This window comes from Parasteatoda tepidariorum, chromosome 8 (assembly GCF_982258835.1).
Source record: "Parasteatoda tepidariorum strain Cologne lab strain chromosome 8, Ptep-v5.0, whole genome shotgun sequence".
In the NCBI taxonomy this organism is placed as follows: domain Eukaryota; kingdom Metazoa; phylum Arthropoda; class Arachnida; order Araneae; family Theridiidae; genus Parasteatoda; species Parasteatoda tepidariorum.
In genome coordinates, this window is record NC_141762.1 from 2,354,564 (window position 1) to 2,371,640 (window position 17,077).

The 17,077-nt window shown below is 31.1% G+C and overlaps 1 protein-coding gene across 1 annotated transcript in view; it reads right to left on the reverse strand.

Moving 5' to 3' along the window:
• Positions 1-3,835: 3,835 nt before the first annotated feature.
• LOC107454239 (membrane cofactor protein) overlaps positions 3,836-17,077 on the reverse strand; it is a 35,581-nt gene continuing 22,339 nt past the window's right edge. Inside the window, exons 4-10 of the mRNA XM_087149713.1 lie at positions 15,361-15,435; positions 13,236-13,364; positions 10,676-10,843; positions 8,520-8,708; positions 6,251-6,286; positions 5,038-5,116; positions 3,836-4,120 (exon numbers count right to left, since the gene is read on the reverse strand). Coding sequence (XP_087005839.1) covers positions 3,934-4,120; positions 5,038-5,116; positions 6,251-6,286; positions 8,520-8,708; positions 10,676-10,843; positions 13,236-13,364; positions 15,361-15,435 — 863 coding nt within the window. The 3' untranslated portion in view covers positions 3,836-3,933. The remainder of the gene's footprint in view (positions 4,121-5,037; positions 5,117-6,250; positions 6,287-8,519; positions 8,709-10,675; positions 10,844-13,235; positions 13,365-15,360; positions 15,436-17,077) is intronic.

Genomic DNA, 17,077 nt, shown 5'->3' on the forward strand with positions numbered 1-17,077 from the left:
TGAAATATTATTTAAATTTCTCCATTTTAAGCGAAAGCCATTTTCTATGAGCCCAATTTTCGAATTCATTTAGTAACTAATTGTTCCTCCTTGTTAACCTATGGAGAATTATATCAATGCAATTTCCATATTCTTTAAGTAACTTGTACCAGTTTTGATTTCTTTTGTTTCATTATTTATTGAAATCTGCTTTATTGAATCTAGTTACCAATTTTTAAAATTCTTGAAATTTTATATTTTTAAAATTTGCACTTCAAAAAAAGCTTAATTTTGCTTGCAACTTTAAAATTTGGTCAAAACTGTATTAAATGAAATAAAAAGTGTTCAAAAATATTAACTAATTTAATAAAGAAGGTAGATTCTTCGCAGAGTAGCAAATTGAATTTACTTTGCTTTCCTACATTCCACGTACTTTTTTTCATCTAAATGCACTTTTCTGAAATAAATAAATAAATTTATTTATTTCAGAAATAAGTAAATAAATAAAGTAAATAAATAAGTTTTACGTAAAAAATAAATAAATAATTTCATTTAACACGCTATGGATTACCAATTGTGGTTAAATATGCCCCGTTTTATTCTATGATTTGTTGCCATTTTAAAAATAGCTTTAGAATGCCTCTCTCATAGAAGTCTTAGTCCCTATTGGCGAGAAACTGTGGTATAGTTCGTTCACCAGGAGTTGGCCCTTGGCACCACCTCCTTGGTCGAAGAGTTCATTTCCGCGCGGGGGTAAGAGGAGAAACATCTCCGCGCCTAAAAATGAGACAACCCTTAATGCTTGCTAAGCGCAAACAGTGAATTCTTTTTCAGTCATTTATTTCACTTTATCATCTGCTATTATACCTTTCGTTACTCCATCTAATCAATTATATTGCAGCAAAATGCCTCAAAAAGAACAAACTATTCACTCAAACGAAAGAAGTATCATCAAATTTATGAAATATTTAATGTTAAAAAAATGCCATTAAGATTGGGAAATAAATATTTTAGTCACCCGATCGCCAAATAGCAACCTTGTTCAGGATTGTTCACATCCTTATCCCAAAAATAGCGAAATAGTATCGTCGGATACCACGTGATGAAGGCGGAGCAAAGTGCCAACTCCAGGTGAACGAACTATAATCGATTTTCACAATCTTCTTTTGATGCCAATTTCTTATCACTAAGGAAGTTTCGCAATGAAAAAAAAAACTGGGTTATCGTTTGGGCCCAGATCCAGACTTTATGGTGGATGCATCAAAACTTCCCTACCCAGCTCCCGGTGTTTTTAAAGAGTCACTTTAGACGTGTGTGACCTGGTGTTGTTCTGATGGAATATAGTTCCTCTCCCATTGGTCAATTCTGGTTCATCGCTAGCTTCAAACGGTCCAGTTGTTGACAGAAGTTATTTGAATTTAGTGCTTGGTTATATGGAAGCAACTCATAATAAAGGATTTTTTCCCACCAAAATGCACAGCAGAATCTTCCTGGCCATCATTCCTGGTTTGACCACCGTTTGAGCTGCTTCACCGTGGTTTGACCATAATCGTTTGAGCACAATATTGTTTTATGGGACCCATTTCTCATTCCCAGTCACCATCCGTTTAAGAAATGGGTCTATTTCATTCCGTTTGGAAATGTTTTGCAAAATCGAAATTCGATCCATCATGTTTTTTTTGTTGTGTTAATTGGTGTGGCACCTAAAAATCTAAACAGCAAAAAAATTTTTTTTGATGCGAAATGTCACCTTTCCACCGAGCATAAATTTGAAACTGTTTGAATGATACTTCACAAGATATTGATCATAACAGCCATCTATCGAAAAAATAATGGATTAACCTAATATATATTGTACTTTTCCTGTCTAAAAATAATTTTCCAATATATAATGCACTTTTTCTGTCTAAAAGTAATTTTCTAATATATAATGCATTGCTTCGGTGTAAAAATAATTTTCTCTATATTTAATTTTCTAATGTCGAACGTACTTTTCCGATCTAAAATTTTTTTTCTAATGTTCAATGTACTTTTCTGTCTAAAAGTAATTTTTTTTTGTTCTCATAAACGTTATATTTCTAAAATAACATCCTAGAAACTTTTATGGTGGTCTACGTGATATATACTTTCATACAGTGTGTTTCACTTAAATTAAACCACTTTGACTTTGTGCCGTTACTGGGCGTTAAGAAAAACAATGAGAACCAAAAATATATATTTAGAAAGTCTATATCTAAACATAAGGAGTAACTCACTCACTCCCTGATTTACCTACTCAGGAAAAAGCATCGAATAAGTAAAAAAGTATTGAAAAAAGTTTCCCACTGGAATAAAACCACGTTTGATTATAGCCAAAGTATCAGCTATATTTTTTTATATAGCTTAAAATAAGTGATGTTTCATGCCATTTTCCTATCTCAGGAGGGCATTATAGCATTTATATTAATGTTAAGTTTCACTGAAGGCAGTCTTCAATTGTTCCACTGACTAAAACTGTTTTTTTTTTTGTGTATATACAGCTTTACAGAGGTCACCCCTTCACGTCTTCTTGTCCATCGAGGTCATGAGAAAGGGCAAGCCATTCACGACATGCTCCCTATTATAAAAACATCATCACTTAGAAGATTTTGCAACGTAAATGCAAAATCTTCATTATATTCTCTTCCTGGAAAACCAGACTCGGGTCAGCTATTCTCCCTTCAAATGTTAGTAAATGAGCTTATAGCATTTTTTTTTAATGATCGGTAGCCTTTATACGGCTTGGGAGGCAACGTTAAGTTTACCACCATAACCTTCCCGCTGAATTTATGAGCCTCTTCATTTGGAGAAGATTTCCTCTTTTTTTCTCTTTTCTAATGCTCCTTTTACATATCATACACGAAACTTACGATAGAAAAAAAATTAACAGCAAAACTATCCACAAGCAAAGGAGAGTAGAAAAGGAAAGAATTAAGATGACCCACACAGTTTTGTGGGCTATTATAAAGGCATGAGAAAAGATGAGGATTTCTTTTTCAATATATTACAAGGTGGAGGCTTTGTTAATTTTGTGAAGGCTTACATTGTCTCTCCCCCAAGCAGTATAAAGACTGCTGATATTTAAAAAATTCTGGAAATCTATTTACTGCCGTTTGCAGGGAGATTTGGTGGTTCAAATCAGATATTCCAGCAAGATAGTCTCCCTACTTACGTTGAAAAATCTTCACAACGTTGGGTTTTTATGATAGGGGGTATTTCATGAATGGTCGTTTTTTTTTTACTTAACCTACGCCCCTCCCCCCGAAAAAAAAACGCGAGATTGTAGTCAGTAGGATTGTGTGAGCCAAAAAAGTAGCAGAATTGAAGGCTGCCATCATTAAAACCTGGGACAACACTGATGCTAATGTCCTTCAAGGTTTAGGAAATGTTACGCAACATCTTATATTTCAAGTCATACATAAACATGAGAGCTATATTAACTGTAATCTGGAGCTGCTTTACTTCGATGGAACGAGACGGACTCGCCCCCAAAATTTCTTATTTCTCATTTTGTTCGATTAACAGCTAAGTGTCCTTTCTCATTAATATTTCGATCGGAGGTGCGTGCCATAGAGCACAGGAACTCCGTTGCTACCAAGCAACACCCCTCGCCCTTTATTTCGAGGGGACACTTTTTTTTCTTTTACTTATTCAATGTTTTTCTTCTGACTAGCAGTGGAGCAGTTCATAAGTTACTCCTTTTAAATATGTGTTTAGATGCAAACTTTCTTAATCTATATGTTCGGTTCAAATTGGTTTTCTTTGCGTCTAGTTATGTCACAAAATTAAGGTAGCTTTATTTAAGAGACACAGTCTGTAGTATTTCGACATCATTTTGTACGCTGAGTTAAAATTTGCAGAAATGAATGGTAGGGTGTTTACCATTTATTCCGTAACATACATATAATAATTGAGTTCAGTTAAAGTAGTTAGGCATCACTTTCCATATAGAGTGGATGATTTTAAAGTTCCAAACGGTACGTTAGAGGAAATCATATTTTTGGGCAGTTTCTTCATAGTAGGTGGCGTCACTTTTTCGTAATAGATTGATGAGTATTCTGGTTCTGAATTCACTGTTGTGGAATCCTCCCCATTTGTGTACACAACCACCACTTCTTTTGCCCTAAAAGAAATGAAGTTGAGATCTGTTAGACATGATTCAGCTTTTTTGAAGTTTTAATAAATGCTCTAAAGGAAATGAAGATTGGTTTGTTAAACATATATGATTCAGCTTTCTTGAAATTTTAATAAATGCTCTAAGAGACATGAAGATTGGTTTGTTGAACATATATGATTCAGTTTTTTTGAAATTTTAATAAATGCTCTAAAGGAGATGAAGATTGACTTGTTAAATATAATTCAGTTTTTTCTTTAAATTTTGATAAAAAATTCTTAATCATGAAGTAGACTGTAGACTTTAATAATATAAAGAATGAACTTCTTTCTCTCTCTTTGTTATGTTAGAAAATTTAGTTTTTTTGTATGTGTCAACTGTACTCATATACAATATACACAATATTTTGTGTCCCAGTTTTCAACAAATATGGCAAATTTTTGGAAAATTGAATCAAAACACCACATTTATTTAATTTTCAATTAAATGCAATAGAAATATGAAGTTAGTTAAAAACAATTTCTAACCTTTAATGTCTTGTTCCAAATAGGGACTAACGCAAATGTTACGTGAAATGATTTTGGGATTTAAATTGCAATTTGTGTGTAGTTTTTCATAAGATTTTATGAAAATTAATTATTTTTCCTTAACTTTGTTAACAAACTTTTAAAACACTTTATGTAACATTCCTATTATTTGTAGCCAAAAGTTTAAAAAAATGAATTAATAGTTTTAAAATAAATTATAGTTTTCAATGATAAAAAATTATTAGTAGTAACTTCTTGTTTCTATTTTCTTTTACAGACTGAATTTTAAAAATCTGAGGCATAAGTTAGAAAGTGTTTGTACTTGTTTTTGAATAATTAGATAATAAAAATTATGTTCCTAATTTAGAATAATTCTATAGTAAAACTATATATACTCACTTCTGTTTGTAAATACAGCAGAGAGTGAGGCCCAAGCATAAAAATATTATGAAAATGACAACTGCCCCAACAGCTATGCCTGAAAAGCAGTAAGCTATAATTATTTAATTACACTTGAAAAACACGAAACCATTTTTTAATTCCTTTTATATGCATTTCTTTATTCCATAATGTACAGAGATACATTGACATATTAATTTTAAACTTCGCTTAATATTTAATAATATGTAAAGAAATTATGCTAAAAATTCGTAAAAAATTTAATCAAGTATATAATGATACAAGTTTTAAAAAATTATATTTATGCTAAATTGAACTATTTGCATTAACAAAAAGGCTTAATTGCAGAAAGACATTTAAAATGCATAAATAAATAATCGAGAAAAGGAAAGAAATAAAAATGATAAAGTTGCTTAGCTATTAGACATTACATATTTTAAAGCTTACTTTATCTATTAATTTCTTTACCAAATCGTCTCACAGAAATCTTACATTCTTTTTAAATGATGAAAGCAAAAAGTAAAGTAAACCATTTCTGCAACAGCCAGTTGTGAACCATGGAGATCCACAATTCCGTAACCAACAGCACGATAGTGTCAGTGTAGTATGCATAACGCACCATTTCCCTTACTTCAATGAAAAGTTGGCAATTCATCGATCTGAAGCTGGGTGGGCTGCATGAAGCTGCCATTGGGCATCGAACCCCAGTTTCTCACAATCACTGTTCAGCGTCTTAATCTCCGAGCCATCACTGCTTGATTTAATTTAAAAATTAAATATTAATGCTTCAATTGGATTTTTTATATTAATTTTCAATTGTGAAATATTTTGAAAATATGAAATCAATTAGAGAGTTGTTAAAAAATACTTGCCTAAAAACTTTTTGTTTCATTTCAAAAAGTCATAAAAATTTAATATGAAGCAAAATATAAAAAATTATCAAAATCTGAAATAATTTGAATTCTAACAAAAACGTATTCTTAGAATAGTATTGACAGAAGTATTTGTTGAATATTTATTTTGTAAATATTAATTAAATACACTTAACTTTGCTCAAACATAGAATGCTATTTTCAAGTCGAACTGGGTAAATAAAAAATTGAAAACTCGTCGAAGAGCGATTTTTTTTCGTGTCGTACTTTTTTCACGTGCCATAAGATAAAAAGAATTTACATATACTATAATCAATGATTATAAAATAGTGCCAACTTACCCACAATTTTCAAAACATTTTTTTCTACTTCTTTACCTAAAAAATGTAAAGAAAAAAATTATTACTCTCTTAGAAATGTTGCATTTTATTTAAATTTACAAGGAGCCGCTATTCATTTCCGAAACTAATTTGATAACTCTTGAAAGCATTATGTGAATGACATGTCCATTTTATATACTGCTTTACCAGCCTTTCTGTAACGAACAAACCAAAATTGTAGCTTTAGCCTTATAGGGTGATATTGTTCCAACCACCGTTGAGACAAGTATGGCTGAGGTTTTGCGAGATGAAGAAAAAATGAATCAACTGCTATAAAATGATTTTCATTCCTCTATAATGCTTAAAGTTGATTTTTCCCAATCAGTTCTGGTCTTTCGTAATCATCTCTATAAAAAGTGTCTTCACGATATTTTCTATCTGCACCGATCTTTTTGAAAAAAGATCCTCCAACGTAGAAGGACGATCCTGATTACAAAACTTGAAAGGATTAACTTGAGAAGATAGTAGTCGTGAATGATTCTGCTGAAAAGTTATATCAAACTAATTGAAGAATATAATATAATTCTAATAAAAGATGAAAATGAGAAACCAATTAGGAATTAAACATGGGTTAAGGTTTACAACTGTAAAAAAAAAAAGAAGAAAAACTCGGTAAATCCTTAACCAGTATTTGGTGCAAAGTTTCTTAATATCTCAAAGTTTGGTTAAACGAAAGATTATTTTATTTTAGTTGCACCATAAACTGTGAAGTATGATCGAAAAATTCTTCCAGGGTGTAACTACCTGCACCAAAATTTGGTAACAGACACAAAACTTCGACGGGGACTGTCAACTGAACGACATTTGTTTACGACGCCATGTTTTCTTTACAGCTCGGTCTCGGTGTATCGAAACGACTCCTCCATGTTGTTTCAAGTATCAACTTAATTACGTTGGTAAATGTTTTATTCAACCCGTTTATGTTTGCCTTTTAATTTGGTTGGCAGTATAAAATGGTTAGAGGTATGCCATAAAATGGCTTACTTACGGTAAATAGCAAACTTGACCTGCATTTAGGTGCCTTAATACCAAATAATGGTGCAACCTTTCTCTACTTTCATAAAAGAAGGAATGAAAATCGGTGTTTTGTTTCTTCGAAACACCTACTTTAGGTACAACCTTCTACTGATGTTTGGAGTAAGTGAAAATGCCAAAATTGGGTGAAATTGAGCTCCATTTTATGAAGCCATCCAATGAATACCATTTTTTGGTGCAACATGGCTCGGAATTTTTAACAGTCTTATTATGTAGAAGTTGAATCAGTTACCTTAGATCCATAAATCGATTCTGTTTGTGTCATACTTACGACTTCTTTTCCAGCTAATCCCATAATAGTATAGTTTTGACAAAAGTTGTTAATGACCATGAAAGTTGCGTATAATTTTAGTTTCCTGCTACTTTACGGTCAAGCTAAATGTTGATTTCAGGTACTACTTATTAGTATGTATTCACGGAAATATATACCTTAATCGTTCACTGTTAGCACAAGCAGATTTTGACGATCAAAGTCTATGATAATAGCCTTATTTCGAAGATTTTTGAATGACCTTTGACCTTCGATTCAAAGGTCCGCTAAAAGCCGTGGTTTACTTACTTCACTAGAAGTAGTACCGCATATAGATAGATGTCTTTTTCTCACAATCCCAGAGGATCTTCAGCTTGGATCCCCAAAACCCTTGGAAAAAAATATTTCTTCGCGGAAGAAGAAAAAAAATGTGTTATCAAGTGTCATTATTTTACATATAAACCATATCTTGAAAATTTCAACAAAATAAAAAATGTCTAGCATTTAAACCCTGCCTGATTCTTAGAAAAAACTGTCTCTTAAATATTACATGTCATTATAATTTGTTTTATCGCGTACAAAACTTTGCATTTTTGAATTTGAAAACTGAAGTTTGTTTTAAATGTATGCCTTAAAAATTTGTTCTAAAATAGACTTTTTTAATACATCGAGTTTAAATTTAGAAAAAAAAATCACGATATATTTTATAGTATACCCAAAATAATGATCCTGAAACCTATTGATTTAAAAAACGTATGTCGTTTATTTTTTGGACAAAAAATTTTTCATTTCGAAATTTTTTTGTAATTAGTTTCTAATAAATATTTAAAAAAAATACTTTTTACTTATTTAGGTTGTAGATATAAAGATGTGTTAAGGATATACTAGTTTAAAAGATCCTCATCTAACCCGACAGCGGGGGAAGTATGATTAGATAGTACTTACGAACGCACTTGGCATCCGTAGGTGTCCAAGTGCCATCTTTCTGGCACGTAACACTATCAGGCTGACCAGTCATGGTAAAATCTGGTTTCTGGCACTGCAGCACCCTTCGAGAACCAACAGATGGTTTATTTCCTTGAAGGCGCCATTCAAATCCAGAAGAGTTTCCATACGATAGATCGCAGAAAATCTCTAAGAGCAATTACATTTTAATTCAATACAGGATATACTTATGCAGGATGTTCCATAAGTATACTTATATTTATAAACTTTTATACTTATATACTTCTACCATAACTACACTTACATATAAGAAGTATACTTATAATACTAATAAATAATTTTGGAACACATTTAAATATAATTTTAGAATGCTTGCCAAAAATGAGGTCATAAAATTATGAGCATTAAAGGTAGCGAATTTATATTTAAGTACTGAAACAAATAGAAAAACGTTGTTAAAATTTGACTTATTAATAGTGAGAAAGACGGGATTAAAATGCACCTAAACCTGTTTGATTTCCCGATTGGAATAACGGTAATTCAAATAGTAGCCATTCACTTTCTCTCAGTTTCTTCCGGCAATCAATCAGGTTTTAAATTTTTAATCTCACCTCCCTCGTTAATGATTAATCAGGTTTTGATGTAAGTATTTTTTTCTTTTTCTAGATAAATATAAATATTATGTATATTTTTAGATTCATTTTTTTCAGGAATTTTAAAAATATAAAAGAGCGTCCTGTATACTTTTAATATACACTTGTGAAATTTTTAATCTATAAACCATGCTTCAAGAAAAATGCCTGAGTGCACTATAGATAGCACTATCATTATGACTCACTCTATATTACTATGGATATCATTATCACTAGGGCTCCCTCTCTATATCTATGGCTATCAATAACACTATGACTCATTATCACTATGACTCACACCCTATATCTATGGGTATCGCAATCACTATGACTCACTCTTCATATCAATGGGTATCACTACCACTATGACTCACTCTAGAAAGTGAGTCCTAGAGGATCCCCTATTTATCAGGATATCTAAAATTTCCTTGCCTTGATAGATTTTATGTGGCAAAACTGATAATGAAGTTTAAAATTTCATGACTAAGGTATTTAAAAAGGGTGCCATCAAGGGCGCCGGCAGAATAATATAAAAGGGGGCGCAACCCTCTAACAAACTATAACCCCGCCCCCCAAAAACAATTTTTTTTTAAATATTCTGTTATTACATTTTGTTTTGTTATTACATATACTTTCATCTGTTAATTTTTTTCAAGATACATTTCTTCATTGTTAACAAGATATTTAAAAAAAAGTGCGAATTTCTTGTACTTGCAAATTTTGCCACGAGAAACTGCATTGATGGCGATGGCATAGCTACTGACTTTGAAGCACCAATAACTACAAACAATAGTTTCGTATACTAACGTGTTTGTGCACGCTTAACACTGGTATTCATTGTGTTGATGAAGTTTTCAGTTGTGAGAAGGCAGTTTGTGTTATACACCTTTGTTAAACTAAATAACTAATAGAAAATATAATATTATTTATATTTTATTAAATAAAATTTAAAAATATAGCTAGATATCTGCCAAGTTTGTGCATGCTTAGTGTGCATAAGAAAAGAATCAAAGATGACTGAGAATTCATTGAAAAAGTTATTAACAGATTTGGATAGCAAACGATACGATTACAATTCTTGTTTGATTAAACAATTTTTCAATTGTTATAATACCCAAAAATGTTGTTTAATTGTTATAATCAATAATTACTAAAATATTTGTTTTTGAATAAATATATTTTTAATAAAATAATTTTATAACAAAAGAAAGCCTGGGGGTGCAAGTGCACCCTCTTGCACCCCGCTGCCGGCGCCCTTGGGTGCCATGAATGCATTATGCCATGCCATGAAACAGTTTTAAGTTCCTGTTCTATTGTAAATAACAGCAATAATGAAAACATTAGATTTTCAAAGAAATTAACATTTTCTAAATGCGATTTTTAGTTTTAATTATAATTTGTTTTACTGAAATGAGCTGGCTCAGTTCAAATTACATGAAAATTTAGACGAATATATCAACATTAAAAACTGAATATTTCCTAATAGGTCAAATGAATACAAATTTATATTTTTCCCCACTTTACCGTTGCATTGAAGATTGGGTCCTGCCCAGTTGTTGTTCTTGTCACATACAAGGCGCGTGTTTTCACCCTCGCTGTATCCGGAATTGCATCGAAGACTAGCTTTTTCTCTGCTCACTTCAAGATGTCCATTGGGGATGAATATCTCTGGTGGATTCTTGCACCAAACATCTACATTGCATACATTGTATTATACAACATCATTTGATAACTAAAGCATTTACAACTGAAGCATTCAAAGTCTGAAAATTGATCCAGGTTTGTATCCCAACAAGAGTGTCAGTGCACAAAGGTGGACAGAAGCAAATAACTGTCTAGTGGTTGTTGACTTATTATAGAATCCAGTCTCATTGCTGTCGGGCTAGCCGTGAAAGGTTTTCAGTGATTTTCTTTACATAAAACATCGGAAGGCATTTTCCACTGACGCGGGCAGGGCAATAGGACACCATAATTGCATTGAAAGTAAGTTATACAGATAAGGCTTTTGAAAATATGAATAATGGTTTTATTTATTTTTATTTTATATTATAGTCATCGTTTACGACTCTCAATGTTCAACCCCGTAGCCTTGTCATTTTGAACCCAACCCAGAAGGCAACGGAACTCCTGGATCACGTATTTCAACAAACTAGCCGTCGTAGAGTACTTTTTATTGGTACTATCCCACATTTGCGTTACTTGGAGGGGAAAACCACCTGCCACTGTTAACCCGACGACAAGAGGATTCTAACCCATGATCATTCTACCATTTTATTTTATAACCGTCGTTGAGCAGCCAACTCAATTTTTGGGTTTACGACTACTAATTTTCAAAGCCGTAGCCTTGAAATTTTGAACTTAATTCAGGAAACAAGGGAACTCCTGGATCAAGTATTGGGAAAAATTTGCCTTCGTGAATGATTTTGTGATGGAAGTAACCAGCATTTGCCTTACATGGTGTGGAAAACCACGAAAACCTCTCTCACAGTTAGTCTGACGGCAAGAAGACTCTCACCCATGATCCGTCAACCATTGAGAATATTTTAAGTAAGCACCGTGGTCGATGTGATCCGGGTGTTGAATTCGCATTAAGCAGTCACCGCTGGAATTTGAACCTGGGCCACATAATTGGGAAATTAGCACTCTAGCTCCTGAGCCACCGAGGTTCATGAATAATGGTTTGATCAGAGGATTAAACCCCTCTGAGCAAGCCAGGTGGCATTAGGAAGCGGGGAAGACGTCCACTCAGATGGCCATTGAAAGAAAGTAATAGAAAAAAGAAAGAAAACGTTTGACAGACTTCGATTACAAAAACTCGTTAGGACGTCCCTGGGCTGTAAGGGCCAAGAAGAGAAATGGTGTGATACTAAGATATTTCAAGCATCGATATGTTAATAACAAAACGTGTTTTTAGTTAAAATAATAATACTTTAATATGCGTCACGCAAGAGGACTTCTGAAGTCAAAGACAAAAGAATTGCTTATATGCTGGGGAATCACGTAAATGTTTCCCTAAACTTGCCTCAAAAGCTATCTTGTCTTTTAATTTGGAATTAATGCTGTTTCTTTTAATTTTTACGCATTATGCGATCCATTTTAAAATCAAAATTGATGTAGTAGTGTGGATACCGATTAATTTTAAACATTCCCTTCACAAAATTTTGTAAACTCTATTCACATCTTTCAACAGTGTTGATCTTATTTATTTTGCTATTTTCAAATTGAAGAAAGTCTACAGCTTTGGGTCAAAGTTAAAAAAGTTTGTTTGGGTCAAAATTTGCACTCTTTTGATAATTTTTAAATTAATTGATTATTAAATTAATTGATTATTAAATTAATTGATTTTCACATTGAAAAAAATCAACATTAATTAAAAATTAGCAATCTTGTCACCTGTTTTACTTTTTTTTGTCATTTTAAGACATAAGAAGTTGACTGTTTGATTGGGTCAAATTTTGCATTTTTTAAAATTCCTTTATTACTATCCTTCTCCGAATTCTAGCTTTATTTTGCATAAAATAACTCTGAACTCTTTTCTCAATGACTGCTGCAGCTCTCACTTTTAGCCATTGATTATCTTATTTACGTTTAGTTCAAATTATTTGAATGAAAAATTTCTTAAAATCATTTAATTGTAATTAAAAACTTTCAAAATTTGTTTGAATAGAATTAAAAATTCTATAAATTTCTTAAAGATCTTCGACGTCGAAAATCCTTAATCTCAAATGCGAATAAGCATCTTAATGGGCCAGAGGATTCAGAAAAACATTGTTTGAAAATCGATTCAACAATTTCTCTAATGCAATAAAAAAAAAGAAAAAAAGAATACTAGCGTAGGAAAAGTAGTTTGGAAACCGATCAGGTAAAGAAATCAGCCAGAGCGCCTAATTCGCGCTAACCTTAAATTTAAATATTCAAAAAATATAAAATAAATAAAGAAAAATTAAAAATTAAGCATATTACTCTTAGGTTCAAAATATTTTTTTTTTTGTGCAAGCGTTCCAAACCTTAAATGATTTGAACCACAAAACTGTAAATGATGAATTTAACGATGCTGTTAAAAAAATCGAATTAAAATTCTCACCATCTTTCACATATACTTCAATCTCGCAGACATTCAGAACATTTGATCTTGGTGACGTATCGGAGATCTTAATGGAATCTGCACTCTTCATCGTATCTTGACAATCTAGCTGGATCCATTGACTCACCTCTGTTAAAATAATTTCGCAAATCTATAGAATACTTTTTTTTATGGTAATTCAAAGTATAAAACCACCTGTTAGTCAATTTTCTATCTTGTATATTTTCTATCCTGATTATCAATTTTAATTTTACTCTATTTTATTGACACATCATCATACAATATTTTTTAAAAAAAAAAGCCCACGCTAGAATCCCATCCAATCTATTCCTTAATCTACCCGACAATAATCCCTCACTAGGTACAAATTTTATTTCCCAGTTATCGGACAATTTATTGAACATTCCGCATTAAAGGTTGTTAGAAATTATTTAGAAACAAAACAACAACAAAAAGTTGCAAATGTTAACGAACTTGTACTCTTTCTTTTGGTGATATTTGCTTGAGGTATTCGTAATATTTATAACAACAATAAGACAATCTAACGCTCAAAATTATTGAAAAATACTGAACTTAAAAACAAGGCATAAAATTTCAACTTTAAGGGTACAAGTCAGATCGAAATATTTGCTCGAAACTTTTTCGCGAAAAATATTATCTATTTTTAAAATGTTAAAAGATGAGGTAGTAATAAAAAAAACTTTTGGTGACTTAAATCAGAAAAGAATGTAGAACAAGTAATGTAAATTTTTTTTTAAAAAGTAAATACCTACTTAGGTCAATATAGAAAAAATTTATTTTAGTTACTTTTTATTAAATAATAAAAAATAAAATTAAAATTGATTAATTAAATTTAATGAATGAATTAATATTTGAAAAAACTGTATTAACATCAAGTGTTACATGCCTTAAAAAATGTATTTGTAACTTGAATGGATAAAAATTTAAAAGTATTTTATTAACGATTGAAAATTTGAACAAGATATAGTGAACTAATAGTAGGAATTCAAAAATGACAACATATTTAGAGCAATATGTTTTAACTTAAATACTGCAGTTTGAAAATTAAAATATTGATTTTAAGTGGAGTAGCCATAGGGTTTCGATGGTTCCAATATAATCCACCTGCTATTAAAACAAGAAAAATATCAGAAATGTTCCCATACGTTTAAGAGGAAGAGGTATCTCGCATTAAAAACTTTTTATGGGAAATTCTGTTTGACCTACATCAGTAACATTTTGGGTTTAAAAAAAAGTGAGTTTTCGCATACAACTGTATGAAATTTCAACGCCCATATTTTTTCTTCTTCTTTTTAAAATCTCAAAATGCTGACACATTAGGATTTTTTCCCTATTACGTAATCCTGTCATAATTTGTTTACATTTTGATATTGCACAGAAAAAAAAACTTTTTCAGTATTTGGAGCTTTACGTGTTTCATTCTAAATATACGTGAACTTACTTTTTTTCTACCATTAAAATATTAAATGAATGATATAGGTCAAACAAAATTTCTCACGAAGAGTTTCTCCCACGATATAGCTTTCTCTTAACACTTCATACTTGAATACAGATACCTTTTCGTACTAAAATACCATTTGCAGGGTCAAACTCTTTTAGGGAGGGCATTTATAAAAATAGTGAGCAAAACATTCTGAGGAATTTCGATTCCCGAAATCTTACAAGTTTGCCGAAGTTGTGATACACCGATTAATTGTAAACTCAAACGCTGATGATTTGATTCGAAACATACTATTTTATAAGATAAAATTGATTTTTGAGCTCACAATAATCAGTTTCCAGTGACGAGCTTTCCCTGACTTTACGAATTGCAGAAATTATTGTCATAATCTATAATACAACTTTATATTTAAAGTATTGCAAATTAAATGTACATCCATTATTGTAAATTTAACCACTCACGAGAGATATGGATTTTAACTATTCCATACGGTATACTAATTAACATCGCGAATTTATAATATTTAAAATAATTCGATTTTGAAATTTACTCGCGTTTTAATAAATAATTTTCATTCATAAAATGATCGATAAATGGTTCATTAATAAATATTGCAAATTTCAATGGAAAGTCTGAAGGAATTATGTATTTAATAAGGCATACCCAAATCTCTATCAAAACTTGTGCAATGCGTTGATGCTCCTCCGTACGAAGTATTAATATCAAATTTCATAGAACCTGAAATTAAAAAAGAAAATTAAAAAAGATAATCTTATAAGATAAGGTACTTAAAACTTTAATAATAAACGACACCTAATTCAATTTTTAAAAAAAAATAAATTAGAAACTGGATTAAAACCAATAGGGTAATTATTGGATATTTCCTATTGGCTTACCCTATAGGTTATTCCAAATGGAGTAAGTCTGGGTGAGGGAGTCATTCCGAGGATGTGGCCAATGTAAGTATCTCCGATATGTGTTAATAGATTGCAGTATAATTGCAGTATCAGCTCCACGGGAAGCAATGTAACTTGTATATTAATTTGGACAAAGCATTATTTTTTGTGTCAACAAGAAGTAATGAAATTTTTACTTAGTTTCTTTATGGGTCAATTATTTTTCGTGTATGAAGTATTTTGTTGTTTTTCAATACGCAGGTTGCATTTTCCGATCTAGCTGGACTTTTAAGGCACATACAAGGACAAAATTATGTTCTATAGTAACTCATTTTTCATATTACCCAAGAAATACTTAGAGGATTATTTTATTTCTTTAGAATTGTTCAAATCCCGCAATTTCTCATACATGTCACTGAAGTGTAAATCTCTCAAAAGTTTGAGGGACTTGCAATAAATGACGAACAGAAAAAGAATGTTTTTTAACACCTTAGGCCAAAAAATATAGCAATAAGCTTGGAACTTGTATTAATTGCTTTGGTTGTCAACAATTGCATAAAATTTCGTAAATCTATCTTAAATATTTATGGAGTTATGGACATTTATATATAAAAGAAACTAATTATAATATATTACGAAACAGTACTAATTATAATACAATATATTATTAAAAAAACTAATTATAATATAATAATTTTAATATATATTTTTAAAAAACTAATTCTTCTGCTTTACGTTTTTTTCTATAACTGTAGATAAAATGAAACAAAATTTTTGAGTAATTTTTTATTGATGACAAAAATATTATATTATAGAATTTGAAAAATAATTCAATCGTTGTTCTTGAGTATGGAATATAATAGCGGAATGACCCTTTAATTTCAGTCAACTTAAGGAGAGATAGCCACAAAAATTCGAGGAGCGATGACCATTTTGCATTAATGTGTATAGATTTTAAAAAAATTAAAAATGTAGAACCTTAAATTTTCAATGCTTCTTTATGTCAAAAATAAGATGTATTTTAATATATTCGTATTCACTATCACGTTTCATATTTCCTAAAAAATAAATCTCGTTCGTATTTTTGACTTTAAGGTAAGAGTTACTTTTGGTGGAAAGGTGTGTAGGATGTTCAAAGTTTAGGTAATTCTTCACAGTACGTAATATAGTGAAGAATTTGCATAAACTTAAACTTCTATGTTTTCAAACAACCGAATATATAGAATTCTGTGTTTTTCGCAACAAATAAACTTTATAAAAAATGGTCAAATAAACAAACGCATAACGCAAAAAGGAAAATACCTTCCCGGTCCTCTTTTTGACCACATGCCGCTGGACGTTACTGCTGCAATATTTATGGAGTTATAGTAATTTATTTACGTCGCACTAAAAATGCACAACAGGCTGTTGGCAATGGTTTGGAAAATATACCTGATGATGATCTGATAGGTAGGTAGACAGGTACTTTATTGACGTCGCAGTAG